The sequence below is a fragment of the Myotis nattereri genome, assembly GCF_964212035.1.
Source record: "Myotis nattereri genome assembly, chromosome: 10".
In the NCBI taxonomy this organism is placed as follows: Eukaryota; Metazoa; Chordata; class Mammalia; order Chiroptera; family Vespertilionidae; genus Myotis; species Myotis nattereri.
This window is the reverse complement of record NC_138085.1, coordinates 27,311,142-27,332,269: the sequence shown is the minus strand read 5'-3', so window position 1 is coordinate 27,332,269 and position 21,128 is coordinate 27,311,142. Positions and strand designations below refer to the sequence as shown.

Below are 21,128 nucleotides of genomic sequence, written 5' to 3'. Positions count from 1 at the left end.
GTGACAAGGCACAAAATGAGGGTTATCAGTAGTGAAGTCTCCGACAGCATGGGCTACCCGTTCTCGCTCACACAGGAGCTGCCAGCACCCCCTTTAAGCGCCGTTGCCCCGCATATGTGCACCTAGTATTCCCTTCATTTGGTTTACATCGACTTGATTTTTAGTGTTGTGCAGTCAGTGTATATGGATTGACAGACGGGTAACGGGGAGAAAATACAATAATCATGAGCATGTTTCAAAGGCCACAGAGTCTTACAGAGTTTCTGCTGTTGCAGTCCCTGGTCTACTGGGTCTAGACTCCCTCTGGAAAAAAAAAAAAGAATATATCCGAGCATTGGCCTTGCCACCCACCTCTACCCTCTTAGTTTGATTTTGCTTATAAAAGTTCTGTACATGTAATCAGGGTGGTTCAATAAATGACTCTGGACTCGGCCTTTCTGAGGGCTTCTAAACTGGTGGTAACCATTTTTATCAGGTTTGTCCAAAGGGACATGTGCTAAATTACTAGAAATACTAAATTGTATATTTATATACAATCTTGCTCCGCCCCCATAGTTTACAAATGAGGACTCAGGCCCTGAGGTGTCAGGTGACTGTCATGGCCACCCAGGGCCAGGCCAGTGCGGCACTTTGTGTTCTGACCCCCACCCCCATGAGTGTTTCCTGTCATTTGGTTTACCTTGACTTAAAAGGTTATTCAGCCAAAGCTGAGAGCTTTTCTATATGAGAAACAAGTCTAAGTATATATGTTACAATTTAATAAGAGAACCAAAGATTTAAATTGACGTATTTATAAGACAATTATTTGATAGTGCTCAGTGGAAATTTGACATTATTATGAAGCAGACATATAAACATACAGCCACCTCCCTTCTTTGTATTTCTGAAACTATTAAGAAATTTGATGTGCAGAAGCTAGAAGCTGTATTACAAGTTAACACACTAGCAGTGGTTTATGCTTCTAGAGAGCTAAAATGTATTATGAGATCTCCTTTTGTTTTTATACCTTTATCACCATCTTTGAGGGGATAGTTCTAGTTCTGGTTACATTTGTTTTTTGTTATTTTTTTTATCCTCACCTGAGGACATGCTTAGAGAGGAATGGAGAGAGAGAAATATCAACCCATCGGTTGCCTTTCTTATGCTCCCTGACTGGCGATCAAACTCTCAACCCAGGTATGTGCCTTGATCTCACACCTTTTGGTGCACAGGTCAACACTTAACCAAATGATCCACTTAGGTTGGGCTACATTTGTTCATTTGAGCTGGTTAGTATACTTAGCTCACACCCAGAGAGCATCTCATTGACATGAAACATTACACTGCTTTTAGTTTTTATGATTTCCAGTTTTGTCTCCATTGTTCTAAAGAGCCTTGTTCTTGCCTGGCTGGTATGGCTCAGTGGTTGAGCATCGATCTATGAACCAGGAGCACAATGTTTGATTCCCGGTCAGGGCACATGCCCAGGTTATGGGCTCGATCCCAGTAGGGGGCGTGCAGGAGGCAGCCGATCAATGATTATTTTTCATCATTGATGTTTCTATTTCTCCCTCTCCCTTCCTCTCTGAAATCAATAAAAAATATTTTAAAAAATAAAAATAAAGAGACTTGCTCTTACATTTCGCTCTCTATCACAAGTAGTAGCACTTTTATTTTTTTTATTCATTTAAAAAAGTAAGGGCAAAGTACAATAAAATATTCAAATTGTATAAATACTAAAGTTCAATGATAGAATGCTGTTGAAACTGGCAAAACATTCACTTTTCAACTGGTGTACAAAAGTCCAGATCTTATATGTGAAGGTCAGTTTAGAAAAATTACTTTTAAATGTTTTGTATGTGTTTTAAAATAATTTGTGCACTGAAATAAAATATTTCATTTTCCATTTCTCACATTTAGTTTTTTGTTTTTGTTTTCAAAGGATGATAAACCTAAAGAGAATCAGCAGCACGTGCAAATGAGTCAGGGGTTCATCAACCAACATACAGTGGAGCGAAAGGGAAAGCAAGTTTGTAAATATTTCCTTGAAAGGAAATGTATTAAGGTACGAAAAATGTGTAAGCAAAAACATACTAAAATGGAAGGTGTAGCAAAAATGTACTAAGATTGACTCCTATTTCCATTAAACACTCTAAAAGCATACCTGTTTCCTCCTGGAAAATGTTCACTTAGAAAATTTTACTAAAATACTTTTTTAAGTTTAAGAAAGATAATTTTTTAAAAATGTTTTGTATTACAGATGTTTAGGCCTCTAAAATTTTAAGTAGATAAATATGATAACTCTAAGAATTGAACCATATAGCTTCTAAGACTATTTTTTTTCTGGAATTATTTGTTTTTCTAAAGTTTAGTAGGAATTGTAATGAGTTAACTGTGAAAAATAATTTTTTTGTTTCATCTTTTGGCCCAGGGAGACGAATGTAAATTTGATCATGATGCAGAGATAGAGAAGAAAAAGGAAATGTGTAAATTTTATGTACAAGGATATTGTACCAAAGCTGAAAACTGTCTGTATTTGCATAATATCCTTTATCACAAGATAGAACTTTACTCTTCATAAGCACTTATGTGAACATTTAAAATATGTACAATTTTGAATGGAACCAGTGTCTTAGCTACGGCAAAGACAAGCCATACTTTATTATCCAAGCCCAACTCACTATTGAAGTGATTCAGTTGTATATAGATTTTTTATTTCACGTAAGAAAAGAGGGATCCCTTAGAAAGTCTCTCACATGAAGTATAGTAGGTTTGTGGGACCTGTTTAAGTCCAGAAAGACTTTGTCAGAATTTCTGCTGTGACATTCAGTCACTGAATCTAACAGAGGCAGGACTTCATTATTTGGGAATGCTTGTTTTCTGTATATTTTGTATTCTGTAGGGGTTAACAAAAGTTAACCTTGATTTGAAGCTAACCCTCACTTCAGAGCATAGGGTACAGACATGTTGTAAAAACATGAACATTTTAAGGTAATAACACCTTTGATTACTTTTAGTCATTAGAACAGGAAATCACAAATTCTAACCTGAGATTTTTTTTCCTGGGAAACAATGTTGACATTGTATAAATTGATTCTTATACATGAAGGATTCAGAGTTGTTAAGACATAACATTGTCATTGACTTTAATTTCTCTACCCCAAAAGAATGTTTTAAAAATAATCACACTTCTCAGGGTATTTAAAATACACATCTCTTTTCTTTTAAAATTTTATTGACTTGAGGCCCAGTGCATGAAATTCGTGCATGGGGGGAGGTCCCCCTCAGCCCAGCCTTCACCCTCTCCAATCCGGGACCCCTCAGGGAATGTCCAACTGCCGGTTTAGGCCCGATCCTTGGGATCGGGCCTAAACCGGCAGTCGGACATCCCTCTCACAATCCTGGACCGCTGGCTCCTAATCACTCACCTGCCTGGTTGCCCCCAACTGCCCCCTGCTGCCGGCCAGGTCGCCCCCAACTGCCCCCTCCCTGCCGCCCTGGTCGCTCCTAACTACCCCCTTACCTGCTGGCCTGGTCACCCCTTACTGCACCCCATGCTGGCCTGGTTGCCCCCAACTGCCCCACCCCCACCCCCCACCGGCCTGGTCGCCCCTCATGGCCCCCCCGCAAGCCTGGTTACCCCACGCAGCCTGCTTGTTCAGTCGTTTGGTCATCCCTCACTAACTTCCCTGCTGGCCTGGTCGTAGGCAGCCATCTTGTGAGGGTGTAATGGTCAATTTGCATATTACCTCTTTATTATGTAGGATTTTAAAGAGAAAGGGAAGAAGAGAGTGAGAAGAGAGAGAAACGTCAGTTTGTTGTTCCATTTATTTATGCATTCACTGGCTGATTCTTGTATGTGCTCTGACTGGGGATCAGACCCGTAACCTAGAGCATCAGAATGATGCTCTAACCCAGTGGTTGTCAACCTTGGCTGCACATTAGAATCACCTGGGAATCTTTTTAAAAATGCTGATTTCTGGGCCTCATCCTCCGGAAATTCTGTTTCTTTGTTATGGGGTGGGGCCACAACATTAGTAACAATTTCTGGAGGATGAGGCCCAGGCATCAGGATTTTAAAAAGATTCCCAGGTAATGCTAATGTGCAGCCAAGGTTGAGAACCACTGCTCTAACCAATTGAGCTAACGGGCTAGAGCAGGGGTGGGCAAACTTTTTGACTCGAGGGCCACAATGGGTTCTTAAACTGGACCGGAGGGCCGGAACAAAAGCATGGATGCAGTGTTTGTGTGAACTAATACATGTTAACACTGCTGCTGGTGAAGGAACGGAGGGGAGAGCAAGAGAACCCTCCGCTCTTTCGGCTCCGTGGGCCGGATAGAACAGCCGAACGGGCCGGATCCAGCCCGCGGGCCGTAGTTTGCCCACAGCTGGGCTAGAGCCACACCTCTTATATCAAAGTCATCACAAATTGTTTTAGTTGGATTAAGATTGTTCTCTTCCTTAACATTTGGGATACATGAATATCCTTGCAAGTTTTATCACACAGGAGCAAAATGTTATCAAGGCGAGGGCTGCAAGTTTTCCCATGCTCCTCTGACTGCTGAAACACAGGAACTTTTGGTTAAAGTAAGTACAGTTTTAGTCATCTTTTGTTGTTATTTTTTAAAGAATTTGTTTGAATTAAGGGTGACAATTTGCAAAGCTATTGTTCTTGGAGGAACATGCCTCCTAGCTTAGCAAATAGCATATATTAGGACTGATAATCTGAGAATTTACTTCAGCTTAGAATATTATTATTCATTTTTATATTTTTCCTTGTAGCTTGAAGGAAAATTTACACTCGTTGCTGGTATTAATTTGAGTATTCTTAGAACCTTGAATGTAGTTAGAAATGTTAATAGCTAAGCTAAAAAAGGAAACAGCAAATAGGAGAAAGGTAAGGAAAGTTAAGGATCACTGGTTGGTTGATAAATATTTTAGAGTCACATTGCAGAATATTCTAGCTCTTTCAAGCCTTTTCTTTAAATATTCTTTCAGTCTGTGAGAAAGGATAATTGAAAAGTAATAGTCATTTATATTCTATCATTTCCCATATGTTATTTGAAGCAAGTCTCAAAAATTAAATTGACATATAAGTGAAAATAAAAGATTATTTTAAAACTAAGCCATACCATATTGTGACAGTTGTTTTGAACACATGCAAATGTTAGAAACTCAAAGGTGCTTATCTATACTAACAATAGATGAATATGCAAATTCGCTGGGGTGCCGTCACGTAACAACCAATCAGGACGGGGGGCAGGGACGGGGCCGCAGCAAAAAGCTCTCAGCATGCCTGTGCTGGGGGTCCAAAGGGTGCGGAGAGGAAGGGAGAGCAGATAGGCAGGGGAATCAGGCCAGGAGGGGAGAGCAGATAGGCAGTTCGGGGGATCAGGCCAGGAGGGGAGAGCAGATAGGCAGTTAGGGGGATCAGGCCAGGAGGGGAGAGCAGTTAGGGGGATCAGGCTGGCAGGGGAGCGGTTAGGGGCATCAGGCAGGTAGGCAGGGGAGCGGTTAGGAGCCAGTGGTTCCAGATTATGAGAGGAATCCTGGATTGGAGAGGGCGCAGGCCAGGCTGAGGGACCTTCCCCTCCATATCCTCACCCTTCCCCCCCCTCCCCCCCCCCCCCCGCACAAATTTTGTGCACCAGGCTTCTAGTTTCTAGATATTTTTAGGTTGTAAAATCTGAAGGGTTACTCTAGAATTAGAAGTCATACCAAATATTTATTTGTTTGTTAGTATGAAATATGTATGGGAAAATGGCATATAAAAGTTGTTTTTCAGTTTCTCTTACAGTCAACATTAGATGATTACTAGGATGAATATTATTGGATCATGAGAAAAATTACGAGTATTATGGTATATGTGATATGCATAAAATGATTGTTTCTTTTCATATTAGGTTTTAAACACTGAAAAGAAGTCATCATGAAAACCAAAAACATAAAAATAAGGTAAAATTAAGATTTAGTGCATTTTTTTTTTTTCCTGAAACATCTCTAGAAGTTGGCATGGAAACAGGACCTTTTCCATTTTCTCAAATAGAAGTAATTTTCTCTTTACTCCCCCACTAAAAAAATGATAAAATATTTGGTACATATGCATAGATATATAGGGTGTCCCAAAAAATGTTTGCACACTTTGAAAAATTACAAAGGCAGTGTTTATTGAAATACATTTATTTTCAAAATGTAATAGAAATCAGCTGTTAAAGAGTATTACCCTGTATATTATGGGTCTCCATGGACCTGCTTCCTCCTCTGCGTTTGTCACTATCTTTTACATTTTTATTTTCCTCCTCTGTTTCTTTGTAAATTTACCAAAGGTACATAGTTCACTAAATAGTATATTTATTTGTGCTTGTGTTTGGGTTTTATTTAAATACTATCATCCTCTGTATTTATTGGTGACTTGCTGTTCTCACTCAACATTATCCTTCTAAGATTTATGTAAACGCATGCAGCTGTCATTCATTCACTTTTACTCCTACATAGTATTTTAATAATTGAGTATGTTACAGTTTATTTAGTTTTTTTATTGATGAACACTGAGGTTATTTTCAGTTTTTTAAATACACACTATTACTACAAATAATCATGTTCATGTCTCCTGATACAGAAGTGTGTGAGTTATCCTGGGTGTATACTAAGGAATAGAGTTGTTGCATTATCTTAATATTTAAGATGATACCAATCTTCTGTAAAGTGCTTGTAACAGTTTGTACTCCCACCAATTGTGTTAAAGAGCTTTTGATCCACTTGCCAACAATTTTTTTTTTAACCAATTTAGTAGGTGGAAAAATCGTGTCCATAGCTTTATTTTATGTACTTATTTTTATTTTTAAAAAATATATTTTATTGATTTTTTTACAGAGAGGAAGGGAGAGGGATAGAGAGTTAGAAACTTCGATGAGAGAGAGACATCAGTCAGCTGCCTCCTGCACACCTCCTACTGGGGATGTGCCCGCAACCAAGGTACATGCCCTTGACCGGAATCGAACCTGGGACCCTTCAGTCCATAGGCCGACGCTCTATCCACTGAGCCAAACTGGTTAGGGCTTATGTACTTATTTTTAATATATTTTTATTGATTTCAGACAGGAAGGGAGAGAAAGATAGAAACATCAGTGATGAGAGAGAATCATTGATTGGCTGTCTCCTGCATGCTCCCTTCTGGGGATTGAGCCTGACACCCAGGCATGTGTCCTTGACCAGAATTGAATCCCGGCCCCTTCAGTCTGCAGGCCAATGCTCTATCCACTGAGCTAAACTGGCTAGGGCCCATAGCTTTATTTTCATGAATGTCTTTGCTTATTGGGCTGATTGTCCTCTATAAATTGGTTTTACATATTCCGCGTATAATCCTTTGTGAGGTATGTGTGGCAGGTTTTTTTCCATTTTGTGGGCTGTCTTTTCACTTTTTTTGAGGTGTCTCAATGAGCAGAATTATTTTGGCAATTTTTTTCTTATGGTATGTTTTGTGTTGCATATCTTATTTAAGAAATCCTTCCCAGTCATGAAGCTATAAAATACTTTAATATTTTTTTAAGTTTTACTTTTTACCTTTATATTTTAACTAGTAGCCCGGTGCATGAAATTCGTGCACGTTAAAAGGGAATTAATTAGCCGAAACTGGTTTGGCTCGGTGGATAGAGCGTCGGCTTGCGGACTGAGGGGTCCCAGGTTCGATTCCGGTCAAGGGCATGTACCTGGGTTGCGGGCACATCCCCAGTGGGAGATGTGCAGGAGGCAGCTGATCGATGTTCCTCTCTCATCGATGTTTCTAACTCTCTCTCTCCCTTCCTCTCTGTAAAAAATCAATAAAATATATTTAAAAGAAAAAAAAAAAGGGAATTAATTAGCGGAAATATTTTAATATTGCTATTTGCTCTTTCTCTATAAGTGTGAGAGATGAAAGGAAATTAGTAAAATGTATATGAAAATAATAGATAAATTTATTAAATAAACTAACAAAAGGATATAACAACAACAAAGGCATGATATGAAAACAACAAAAACATGATATAAAAACAGTGATGCAAACAATGACTGATAAAGTGATTAAACTTATTCTAATATCTCCCTATACACCACATTAAGAGTGAAAACACTTTCAGAGTGCTTCACTAATTTCCCTTGTGCTGAAGTATTTAGAACTTTAACTGTAACGTCACATGCTCTTCAAACTCAAGGGAAAGCAACATATAGCTGACCATGTGCGAAAATGGGTTCAGGTAGGAATATGCCTACTCAGTCTAGAGTTTGTCCTTGTGATTTATTAATAGTCATCACAAATGCTGGCATCACAGGAAACTGGTTGAATCAATTTAAATGGGAGGCCAGTGTCAGATGGGGACAAATCAATTCTTGGAATCAGAACAACCTCTCCCTCTGCATATCCTGTTAATACTTCATCTTCAATAATGTTAGGTTGCAATCTTTTGACAATAAATCTGGTACCATTACAAAGACCCCATTTACTATTAAGATTTCTCAATAGCATGATGATTGCACCCACTTTCAATTTTAATTTATGACATGGCATTCCCAAAGGAGTAATACTATTAAGAAATTCGATGGGAAAATTTTCTTTTTCAGCATCATCTGTGGAATCAATGGAATCATCACTCAAATATGTGTGAAAATCTCCATTGAGTATATCCAAAATTTCTTCATTTTCTTTTTGAACGTGCTTATTTTTTGGACAAAGAATTGCATGTTTAAATATTTTTAATATTATCTATAGGTATAGTATTTCCAAAGGTAGCTTCAATAATAGATCCATTACAAATCATTTCACAGGGAATTTCAATAATATCCATTCCTAAATGAAAACTGCTGTTTTTGCCATCTCCAAGTTTTACTAACCATCCACTTTAAGCAGAATCCTCTGATCTCATATTTGTTGTAAGAGGCAACTTTCTGAAACATCCCCAAACATTGCAGTACTTTAAACTCGTTTGTACAATGGCCGATCGCATAGCATGCGGTACAATACTGAGACATGTCGAAAATCCCCTCCAAGAAGGAGAACTTTCCCATCAAATACAACATTCAAATTTCTCTTAGTAATCTGTCTGTGGCATTTATAGCATGACTGGATGCCATGGTGCATTCATCAATAATGAGAAGTTGGGCCTTTTTAATAGTTTTAGCAACTTCACTGTTTATATTGAGTCTAGAAATTGAAGTTTCATTTAGTGGAATGGGTAATTTATATTGGGAATGAAAGGTGCTTCCACCGAGAAGTAAACTTGCAGCAATTCCTGTAGACGCTGTGGGTAAAATAGTACTACCACGACCTCTAATATAATGTATTAAAACTTTATAAAGATCTGCCTCCACACTCCGAGGGCAGGTTCCTGCTTCAAACCTCGCCCTTACCGGAAACAGCTCTGGGAAACAGCTTGGGGAGGGCACAGCCGTTGCCAAGACAACCCCTGCAGGACTGACTTCCTTCCGGTTGGTCAAGCCTCGGTCGTGGTCGTGATGTTACACCCAGGGTTTTTATATAAATAGATTCCTTGAACTGAAATTATATCAGTTAACATTTGCCACAATAATGATGTTAACAAACTACCACAAACTCTCCATACCAGGTAAAAAGAAAAATTTCTTTTTCCTGCAGCTGCAGATGGTTGGGTTGGCTGTACTTATGTAGCAGGTCCACTGGGATGGCTCTGCCCCACATTTGTCTTCCTGGGACCAGTAGGCTGGCTGGGCATGTTCTTTTCCTAGCAGCTCAAGAGGTCCTGTTTGCATCACATTTACATACAACCGTTGGCCAAAGTCAGTCTCATGTCCAACTCCGAAGTCAAGGAGTAGGAAGTACATTCTTTTTTTTTATACTTTCTGTGTGGGAGGAGCTGCTATATTACACGAAAAAGAGTGTGGCTATGGCTGTAGGGAGAAAGGAAGAAGTGCAGCTAATCATTTACTTATTTAACAGTAAGGCTGAATAATATTCCATTGTATGTATATACCACATTTTACTCATTCATTCATCTGTTAATGGTCACTTGAGTTGCTTTCATGTTTTAACTATTGTGAATGATGCTGTTATAGACATGGGTATACAAATATCTTTTGAAACCATATTTTCAATTGTGAATATATATCCAGAAGTAGAATTGCTAGATCATATGGTAATTCTATTTTTAATTTTTTGAGGAACCACCATACTGTTTTCCCCAGCAGCTGTACCACTTCACATTCTCAGCAGGAGTACACAGGATTCCAATTTCTCCATATCCACACCAACATTATTTTGTTTGTTTTTTTGTTTTTGTTTTTTGGAGGTGGTATCTTGTAGTTTTTATTGGCATTTCCTTAATGATCAGTGATGTTGAGCATCTTTTCATGTGCTTATTGGCCATGTGTTTATCTTCTTCAGAGAAATGTCTATTGAAGTTCTTTGCCCAATTTTGAATTGGGTGTTTGTTTTTATAGTTAAGTTTTTAGGAATTCTCTATATTCTGGATATTAGATATTAATCACTTATGATATATATCATTTGCAAATATTTTCTCCCATTCTGTTGGGTTGCCTCTTCATTCTGTTGATAGTGTCCTTTGATGCATAAGATTTAAAAATTTTTATGAAGACAAATTTGTTTGTTTTTACTTTCTGTGCCTTTAGTGTCATATTTAAGAAATCACTGCAAATCCAGTGTCATTAAGCTTTTATCCTATATTTTCTTGTAAGAGTTTTGTAGCTCTGGCTCTTATGTTTAGGTCTTTGATCCATTTTTTGTTAATTTTGTATATGGTATTAGGTAAGGGCCAAAACCTCATTGTTTTGCATATGGATATCCAGTTTTCCCAGCACCATTTATTGAAAGCACTGTCCTTTCCTCATTGAATGATCTTGGCTTCTTATTGAAATATGTGAGAGTTTATTTCTAGGCTCTGTATTCTATTCCATTCGTCTTTGTTCTTTTTCAACTTTGTTTTGGCTAATTGGGACCCCTTAAGATTTCATACAAATTTTAGGGTAGATTTCTCTCTCTCTCTGCAAAAAAAAAGTGTCATTGTGATTTTGGTAGGGATTACATTGAATCTGTAGGTCACTGTATAATATTGACAACTTAATAATATTAAGTCTTTTAACACATGAACTGGGGGTCTTTCCATTTTTTATTTCTTCTTTAAATTCTTTCAGCAATGTTTCAGAGTTTTCACTGTACAGCTTTTCCCCTTTTGGTCAAGTTAATTCCTAAGTATTTTAATTCTTTTGAGATATAGTAAATGGAATTATTTTCTTAATTTCCTTTTCAGATTGTTTACCATCATTGTATAGAAATGTTACAGATATTTGTTTGTTGACTGTGTATTCTATTTTGTTGAATTTGTTTATTCTAACTTTTCTGTGGAATCTTTAAGTAAATTTTCTACATATGAGATCATTGGATGGATGTTTTTTTAACATGATATAATGTTACACTTAGTAAGAAAGTCAGCATTGTACTTAATGGGCAAACAGAAGAGGCATTTCCACTAGAAATGTCCAATGGGACTGTCTAGTTTCTAAAAGTTGAAGAAGGTTCTCTGAAAACATCTGCATCAGGCGCCAGTTTCATTTATGAATGCCCTGGATGAGGCAGTAAAAAGTATTCATGCTATTAAACTTCAGTTCTTGAGTTCTCGTCTTTCATCATCATGTCTAGCAAAATGGAAAGATATTATCACATATTTACATTTCCACACTAAGTGGTATTTTGAGGAAGAGCACTCGTGCTATTATCTGAGTTGAAGCTGAATCAGCTGTGTGTCTTTATGATTACTCTTTACTTCAAAGAACAACTGGGGGCCAACTCGTTTCTTCAGATGTGGCGGTTTGGCAGGCGCTTTTCCACAAATGAATGGAGTGACCCTGTCACTTCAAGGAAAACAACGGAAAATATTTGTTTTCAATGGTAAAATTCTGGCTTTTGAGCACAAAGGACAATATCAGAACATTTTATCTGCCTCTGAGCTTGAAAGCTTTTCTGTACTTAAACATTCTTTTGGTGAAGTTGGTTGCTGATATTAAAGAATGTGATTTTTAAAATACTGTATAGTAGAACATTTGAAAGATCTGCATAAATTAGTAAACTAACATTTTCCAAATAAGCAATGCATGACATCACAAAATTATGCATGGGCAAAACACCCATCCAACCTGTAATACAGACTAATGTATTTTCATGTAACAGTGTAGATCAGTGGTCGGCAAACTGCGGCTCTTTGGCCCCTTGAGTGTGGCTCTTCCACAAAATACCACGTGCGGGTGCGCATGGAGAGTGCAGTTGAAACTTCGTGGCCCATGCGCAGAAGTTGGTATTTTGTGGAAGAGCCACACTCAGTGGCTCGTGAGCCGCTGTTTGCCGACCACTGGGTAGATCATTCCTTGATGTGGTTTCAGATTCTGCATTGCAACTGGAAATTTGTTTGCATTTATTTATTTGTTTATTTGTTTGTTTTACAGAAAACTTATTTTACTTAAAATTTTTTTCTAATACTTTTATTTCAAAATTAAATTTATTGAAATGACATTGGTTAATAAAATTACGTAGGTTTCAGGTGTACAACCCTATAATACATCATCTTTATATTGCATTGTGTGTTTAACACCAAAGTCAAATCTCCATCTATCACCATATGTTTTACTCTTGCATATATTTTTAATATTCATTTGACCATCATATAATTCTTAGCTTTTCTTATAGCTGTATTATTGCAGCCCTTTCCACCGATCTGCCTCCATGTCCACTTTCTTTTCCTTAGAGGGCAGATTTCCCGGTGCACTGCTTCACCTGCCTGCACTGTGGAGTGCCCTGAGTCGGGAGCTGCTTGTCTGCCTTTTACGTTCTCTGTAGTCTCGCCATCTCGGCCTACCGAGCTTTAGTTCCTGCTGCCGTTTGCTCCACTCTGCCCCCCTCGGTTTCCTCCTGGGAACTAAATCTCACCGACCCCTGCAGCTCCAAACAAGCCCATGTATAATGAAACCATAGTTGGTTAAAGAATGAGGACCAGAGGAAATATAAGTAAGAAAGCTGAAAGGGAAAAGCTGTATATGGATTTACACGTGTGTGGCCAGCATGGTTATCATGGCTGTATTAAATTTATATCTGCTTTTTTTTTGAGCCAAAACAAAAAGGATGAGTAGTTTATCTACTTATCTTTTATTACCAGAAAGGTAGATGCAAAACCTCTCCTAATTGTAATTTCATAAAAAACAGTTCTTATGTAGGTCTTCATTATGGAATTCACTGAATAGAATGGACAGCATTTTAATTTCTAAGATCCTGTGTGACAGGTTTCATATAAATTTTTGTGGTCACTTACTAAATGCCACAACAGTAAAACTCAACTTTTGTCAGTTTGTAAGATAAACCAAGTATGTAGCTTCTTGGTGTTTTGACTTGATCCAGTTGTAGAACTGAAGGAATTCCGATCAGAGATGTTAAGTGACTTGTCCCTCACTTCCTGCACAGTTGTTTCGGTTCACTGCCTAGTTTCTGATAAGCATAACCATTAGGGGGTTATGGTTATGGATTTCTTACAAAATTGCTTGTAGAGGTCAAAATGCTGCGATTGGGTGATCTGGTCTGAATAATAGGGGCTCAGACTGCCGGTTAGAAGCACCAACACCACACTGGGGTTTAGTGGGATCAGAGTATCTCAGGGTAAGCAGCTGCTGAAGAAATGCTAGGATCATACACATGAAGTCCTCCTTAATACCTGTCACCGCTCCACACAGGGATTATGGGGTGAAATCCAGCTTTGCTATTCACAGATGAGGAAGCCCTGTCTGTAAGAAGGCCACCCAGTTCCTGTTCTTAGTTGTGAACATCATGCATGTGTGCTTCCCTTCCTAACAGAATTCCAGTTTCGCTGAGGTGTCCCTTCTTGTCCATGGCTGATCTGTGCTTTGTGTATGACGGCCTTAGGGTGTAGCAACAAGGGTCGAGTTGTGATTTCCACCTTGGCGTCACATTGGGATCAGCTAGGAAGCTCTGTAAAAGATAGGGTGCCTGGGGCCCACTCCCGGAAATTCTGATTCGGGGTTGGGGGCTGGGGTGCGAACATGAGATTTTCAGTAGCTTCCAGGTGATTCTGAAGCACAGCCAAGGTTGAAAAACACTGGCCCCAACAAATATTAGAAGTGCCACTCTTTGCCAGCAGTTGGTTCAGGCTTGAAATAGGGATACAGATCCTCTGGTACACTGCTGGGAAAGTGATCATCTCTTGAGATACACAGGAAGAGGCTAGACGTTGCCATGTCTGAATATGACACCCAGAGCGGATGCAGCTGTCTCAGGACTTCAGGGGGAGCTAGCAAACCAGCTGAGGTTGACAGGAGAAACCTGGGAAGAAGCTGGTCCTCGGTAGCTGAGCCATGGAATTCAGCAGCCTTAGGAGAGAGCCGGCCTTCAGCCTGCATGTTACATATACCACGTGAAATTATATATGTACAATTTCTTTTTATTATTTACTGTTTGAGCCATTTTGATTTGAGTTCTCTGTTATCTGCAGCCAAAGGCAAGGTGATAAATATGAGCCAAGAATCAAACCTACATTCATTGTCCGAGTCCACCTTTCTGCTCACCCCTCTCCACCGAAGGCTGCGTTCACTGCCTCGGCTCCTGTTGACAGCACACAGCACGAAGCCGGTGTGAGAAAGGAGGAAATACAACATCCGCAAGGAAAGGACCTATTTAGAGGGCTGAGAGGAGAGGAGAGAATGTGCATGTTGACTAGGGAGGGACAAGCTGCCCAGCTCACCTCAAAGTGGTGTTGGTTCCTGTGAAATGTGCAACCCTCCTTTACATCATTTAAAAATGTGGGGGAAGTAAACATTTTTGGTTACTATGTCACTAATTCTGAGGTACGTGTTTGTAGTTAACATCTCTAAGGTTGGAGTGTCTTTTTCAGTTGGTATAATGTCACGTTTTAATTGTCTTTATTTTTATTAGTACATGAATAATGGCTCTTGTTAGGTTTGTGACATGTTTAGATTTGAATGTAATTTTAAACTGAAGTTGTACATGTATATAGTCAAAAGTTTACTGTGAAATAAAATTTGTTATGAAATTTATTTTGGATTAATAAATTATGAAAACAAAGAGGTTTTTTATGAAAGAGTGGTTTCTGTCACTTCCCCTGCCCCCTTTGTGCAGGCAGAGTTCTTGATTGATTGATTGATTGATTGATAGATAGATAGATTTTTTTTTTTTTTTTGTAGAGAGCTAGAGGAAACCGGGAGAGAGAGAGAGAGAGCCAATGACTTGTTCCACTTATTTATGCATTCATTGGTTGATTCTTGTATGTGCCCTGACTGGGGACCAAACCTGTAACCTTGGGGTAGCAGGATGATGCCCCAACCAGCTGAGCCACCCAGCCAGGCTGTGGAAGGCAGAATTCTCAGATGGCTCCCAAGACTGGCCTGGTGACTCCAACCCTCGATGAGTGGGCATTTCTGTGAGTGTGAGGGATTTCACTCCCAGGACTAGTTTATGATACAGATAAAGATGAAGCAGTTATACCTTTGATTTAATTAAGGTCTTGGGTCAGTTGGTTTTGAGTTTAACAAAAAGGAGATGTTCCTGGGTGGGTCTCAACTGATCAGATGAACCTTTAAAAGACACTGGGCACCTCCTGAAATCAAAGATGAGAAGCAGAGGGAGGGCCTGCCAGCCTGGAAGCTGCCCTGCTGTGCGAGCCCTGGGAACTTGAGTCTTCATGTTACTGAATTCTGCCAGCTAGCTGGACGGACTTGCCTGAGGAGCTCCGGCTCACTTCGTACATTCCCACCTCAGCCTTCAAATCAGCCATTTCCCTAAGGAGCCCAGAAGGTTTTTAATCGCGACAGTCTGTTCAGATGAAGATGCCTTGAGAATATAGCTTCTTGTGAGCTGTCACATAGATCAAAAGTGACTGGGCCCTGGCCGAGTGGCTCACGCAGTTGGATTCCCGGTCAAGGGCACACACCTGGGTTGCAGGTTCTATCCCAGACCTGGTTGGGGCCGGTGTGGGAGGCAACCAATGGATGTGTCTCTCTCACATGAATGTTTCTCCCCCTCCCACTCTCAAAAAAAAAAAAAAAATCAAAGGAAAAATACCCTCAGGTGAGGAATTTTTAAAGTGCAACCTTTTGGGGGCTTTTGAGGAGCTCCAAACCTGTTCCACTCACTGGTGACCCCTGGGCGCTGGCTTTGACAGTTACTGTTGTTGTGAGCTGGGGAGGGGGGTGAGATTGGGGCAAGTCATGGCCACCAGGCATTTACTACGACTCAGCTGTTTTTCTTGAGTAAATTCTCTTTGAATTCATCTGTTTGAACTTAATTCCCAGAGTTCTGAAATAAATGGCTGTAGCCGGTTTTGCCAGAGTGCTCCCGTGATTTGTGAAGTGCATTTTCAGAGATCCTCGGGCACTGGCCCAGACGCGGAAACCTGGCGCACTCTAGGTATTGTTTGACATCACAATACCTTCTTTTCTAAATTTATATCCGCGCTTTGGAAACATTCGCTTGTGGCTGGTAGGGAGACGGACGGGTGCCATCCTGGGGTCCTTTCTCTCAGCCGCCTGCCTGCCTGGCTGGCGGGGCTCATCCTCCTGGCAGGATGCTCCTCGGCTCCGGGGTTTGGGGACATTCACTCAGTTCCAAACTTCTAAACTACCTTCTTAAGAGGTTCCACAGAAGTGGCCTTATTTATCACTCACATTAAGTCTTAAATGAGTTTTGTATGCCAGCTGTATTAAAAAATATTTCAAATTTATTTGCCTGGATATGTTGCTTGGCGGGCATCTCTGTTATATAATGATATAAACTGGACTTTAATCTTGGACTTCCTGAACAAATTTGTGATTCAGCCCCACGGCTGCTGACACACCAGCTCCTTTCAGCTTTCCATGTGCCTGCGGACTGGGCGCCAACCTAAACTTCCCCCTGCAGCTGAACTTAGTTAGGTAAGCCCGAGTCAACAGAAGTGCCCCTTATTTCAGCCAAACGCACATAAAACAGCCATTTCAGTCCACGACGAAGGCAAACCTGGTCCCAGTGAATTCCTGATTGTCTCAGGGACTGAATGCCTGTCCTTGTGCTGCCGTGAAGGGTTCTGTGTTCTCAGGAGCTGGGGAGGTGATGGGGCCGAGGCCTGCGTCCCGGCCCGTGGCTCTGGCTGCCAGCAGTTCTGCAGGCCCTGTGTTCTTTGGGACACATCCTACAGCTAGATTTGTACCAGGAAAAGGAAAGAGGGGAAAAGTGACCTGGACATTTAAAGTGGGATATGCAGGACCCTCCATCTGGGGGCCACAAGGCAAGACAGGGAACGGGGAGCCTGTGAGGAATGGGGAGACCTGGGAGATACTCAGCCGAGAAGACACTGCCGGTGCCCGGTGATGTCTCTGCAAGAACACTGTCGCTGTAAGGAGGCCGTGCGGCTACATTCAGGACCATGACAGGGCCTCCTGGGCCACCCACAGATCAGCAGGGCCAAGTCACAGGACTGGGAAATGGGGCTTCAGGACAGCAGGGCCCACAGCCCAGTTGCATGTTGGCCTCCAGGCCTCACCCCCGTCCTCTGCTGTCGGGCAGCTGTCATGAACATCAGGCAAGGACCCTCTCCCTCCCTCTCCTGGGCTCAGCAGCCCTATGCCCCTGTCTCATGTTGCCCCCCCTCACTGTCTGGAAACAGCACAAGGATATTCTGTCTCGTTCAAGGCTGTGTCCCTGCGAGGATCGAGCACATGGCAGGCCCTCACTCGGTTGTCATGAGATCATTCAGGTATTCAATATTAAAGGGGAGCTGCTCTGTTCCTCCGGCCATATGGAAAATGGTGGGCCTCGGGTGAAAGAATGAAAAGGACTTTTTAACGTTGAAGCCTTGCAGTGGTAGAGGCCAAACAAGGAAACAGCACAGATTGTGTGTCATTCTGCTCAAGTAATTCAAGAATTGCCCAGACATGGGTGGAAGCAAAGGAGAGGAGGTAAGAGAGAACTGAGAGCCCTAGCCGGTTGTGCAGTGGTTAGAGCGCCGGCCCACGGACTGAAAGCTCTCAGGTTCGATTCCGACCAAGAGCATGTCCCTCGGTGACAGGCTCAATCCCTGGCCCCAGGTCAGGGCACGTGCAGGAGGCAACCAATTGGCGTGTCTCTCTCACACTGATGTTCCTCTCTCTCGGTCTCTCCCCCTCCCTTCCACTCTCTCTAAAAAAAAAAAAAAAAAAAATCCATGGAAAAATATCCTCAGGTGAGGATTAACAAAAAGAGAGGAATGAGAGGAAGTGAGAGAGAACGTGAGTGAGCAGCTGTGGATCCCTATGCACAGCCAGGTGCGTACACGCCTCCCTCTGACATTCACCAATGTGAGGTGTCCTGCAAGGCTTCGCACAGTTCTCCCGAGCCAGCCCTCCTCCTTTCTCATTTCCAAGTCCCGTCTCCATCTACCTAGCACACACCTCACAGTGCCCACCACCCAGCAGCGGGCCCAGGGACCATGGTGGGGACCGCTGGTTGCTCGAGCTGGGCCTTGGACCCCACCTGCAGGCAACAGAGCCAGGTTTATCGCTTGCTGCAGCCAGAGAGAGATGGCATTCCAGGTCCTGGGACATCTCACCGGGGGGGCCTCAGGGAAAGAATTACGGAGCTTTTGAGACTAGAGGAAGTCACGGAGGGTCTTGGCAGTGGTGGGTCAGGTTGTATCAACTGGAGAGTTACTGGCAGGGTGCGTGGTCTGGTGTTTCTGAGTGAGCAGGGGTCAGATGTCCGTGTTTAGCCGTTTGTGACACCAGTGCTCTGAAGGGTACAGTTGACAGGTGTGTGAGCCCTGAGGCAGCCACTGAAAGCTGTACAGAGAGGGTGAGGGGAGGATAGCGGGAATCTGGACCCTGCAGAGCCTGAGCGGGGAGTGGCTCCCATTCTGTCCCCAGTCCTCCGGGCTAATCCTCCCTTATCCCCACAGTCAGGGAATCTTCATGAAACATGCTGATTGACCCTTTGTTTCAGCAGTGACTGCTGAAACAAGGAGAATGATCTCATCACTTGTTATAAAAGTAGCCAACTTCTCTTTCAAAAAAGAAAAATGGCCACCATGTTTGGAAATCAGCCCCCGGAGTGTCCCGGGTGACCCTGCACCCCCTGGGAGGTGCCCCTGACGAAGGTAGCAGCCGGCACACCGGTACAGTAGTGCAGGGTGCTGACGACGGGCTGCAGGGCTGCAGCGGCAGGGGCTTTGGGCCCGACGTGTGTGCTCGGCAGCTGCTGGCTGTCCATGTTCCCGGATGGAGGTGACTGACCCTCGACAGATGTTCTGGAAGGGAGGCTGGGGTACAGGGCACCTTAGTTCCCTGGGGCTGCTGTCACAGTAGCACCAATTAGGAGCCTAAAAGCCACAAATGTCTTTCACAGTCGGGAGGCCAGAAGTCAGCTCACGGTGTGGGAGGGTCCTTCCTGCCCCTTCGGGCTTCTGGTGATTCCTGGCAATCCTTGGCATTTCTCGGCTGTGCAGCATAATGCAGTCGCTGCCTTCGTCTTCAGCTTTCTTTTCCTCTAAGGATGCCAGTCATTGGCTTAAGGCCCACCCTAACCTAGTAGGACCTCATTTTCATCTAACTAATTGCATCTGCAAAAACCTATTTCCAAGCACCAGGTGTTAGGACTTAAACGTATCTTTTTGGAGGACACCGTTCAGCCAACAACACCAGGCCTATTCTGCTCCCAAGCCAGGAGGTTGGGACAGCGCTTGGTTTGCCTTGAGGACCGAACACCCCTCTGTGTGAGGGAAGGCGGCCTCACCCTTCTCACCTGGCTGGTTCCCGCGTGTGTGTTTTAAAGCCGGCACAGGGAGCCGAGTTCCTCCTGTTCCTCGGGCCACAGCGTGACTTCACCACCAATGATGAGGGGGTCTCTCTCATTGTTTGCTCTTTCTGCCCTGAATCACTCGGGATAGTAATGCTGGAGTAACAAACAACCCTAACGTCTCCATGGCTTAAAACAACAAAGGATTATTTCTGCTCATTCTGGCCACATCGTGGTCAGCAGCTCCCGGTGTCCCTCGGGCACCAGAGCTGACGGGGCAGCCTCACCTGAGGAGGCCACTTCCATGCTGGAGGGGCGGGACCTGGGGGGCTCCAACCTCACAGCTCACAGCACAGCAGGTCCTGAGATTGGTGAGATGCTGTGGGGACTTAACTCCCATTTATGACCATCAGCTTGTGGTGAAACTGGTTTCCTTATATGTCATTTCATTTAAAGTTGCAGCACGCATGACAGTGTAGTGAGGACCCACTGTGCTGGCCCTGAGAGACCTGCACCCCGTCTTAGCCAGGACTCAGCACACCAGGCCAGCCACTGGGCAGAGTGCCGGCCTACCTTGGCACAGAGTGGGGACAATAGGAAAGATGTGGCCAAATTCACCAACATCTGCCAGGAACACCAGGTTTTGTTTGTGGCTTGTCCATCGCGTTGCCCATGGTTCCCATGAAGCATTTGCTTATTGAGGAGGCCCTTGCCCGTTTTCTTCACACGCGTCTTTCTAATATTCCCTTCCCCAACTGCCGCAGGGCCCTGCTCTTAAAACGGAATTAAAGCCAAATTGGTGGCAGTGACGGGTGGCCCCTCCTAAGGCATTCACGTTGGTTCTCATGAAGTTAGGGTCTTCAGTCACCAGTCCATGGCGGAGTCCTGAGCACACACCAGGGCAGGCGGGTGCCGGGGTGGCATCAGCCACCATGCAACCGAGATGCCTGCACTCATGGGGCTGGGTTCCTGCCAGGGAGACCAGGATGCTTGGGCTATAATAGCAAGACTCCATCTAGACCAGCGGTTCTCAACCTGTGGGTCGCAACCCCTTTGGGGGTCGAACGACCCTTTCACAGGGGTTGCCTAAGACCATCGGAAAACACATATATAATTACATGTTGTTTTTGTGATTAATCACTATGCTTTCATTATGTCCCTGGACATGCTGCCCCCGGGAGCACCATGCACGGCTGCCTCGGGCTGGTCTCTGACACTCACTGGCCCAGGATGATGCCCTGTGGTTGCCTTGGAGCCTGGGGGGTGGGGGTGGGGGGTTCCCTTCTCCTGAGACACCAGCTGGAATGAGGAGTGTATGAGTTTGCTGGGGCTGCCATAACCACGTACCACAGACGGGGTGACATAAGC

At 42.8% G+C, this 21,128-nt stretch overlaps 1 protein-coding gene across 1 annotated transcript in view; it reads left to right on the top strand.

Annotated features, from left to right (window-relative positions):
• The window catches only part of ZC3H8 (zinc finger CCCH-type containing 8), a 35,259-nt gene extending 20,168 nt beyond the window's left edge, over positions 1 to 15,091 (top strand). Inside the window, exons 7-11 of the mRNA XM_081101132.1 lie at positions 1,922 to 2,044; positions 2,411 to 2,522; positions 4,458 to 4,567; positions 5,884 to 5,935; positions 14,497 to 15,091. Coding sequence (XP_080957258.1) covers positions 1,922 to 2,044; positions 2,411 to 2,522; positions 4,458 to 4,567; positions 5,884 to 5,913 — 375 coding nt within the window. The 3' untranslated portion in view covers positions 5,914 to 5,935; positions 14,497 to 15,091. The remainder of the gene's footprint in view (positions 1 to 1,921; positions 2,045 to 2,410; positions 2,523 to 4,457; positions 4,568 to 5,883; positions 5,936 to 14,496) is intronic.
• Positions 15,092 to 21,128: the final 6,037 nt, after the last annotated feature.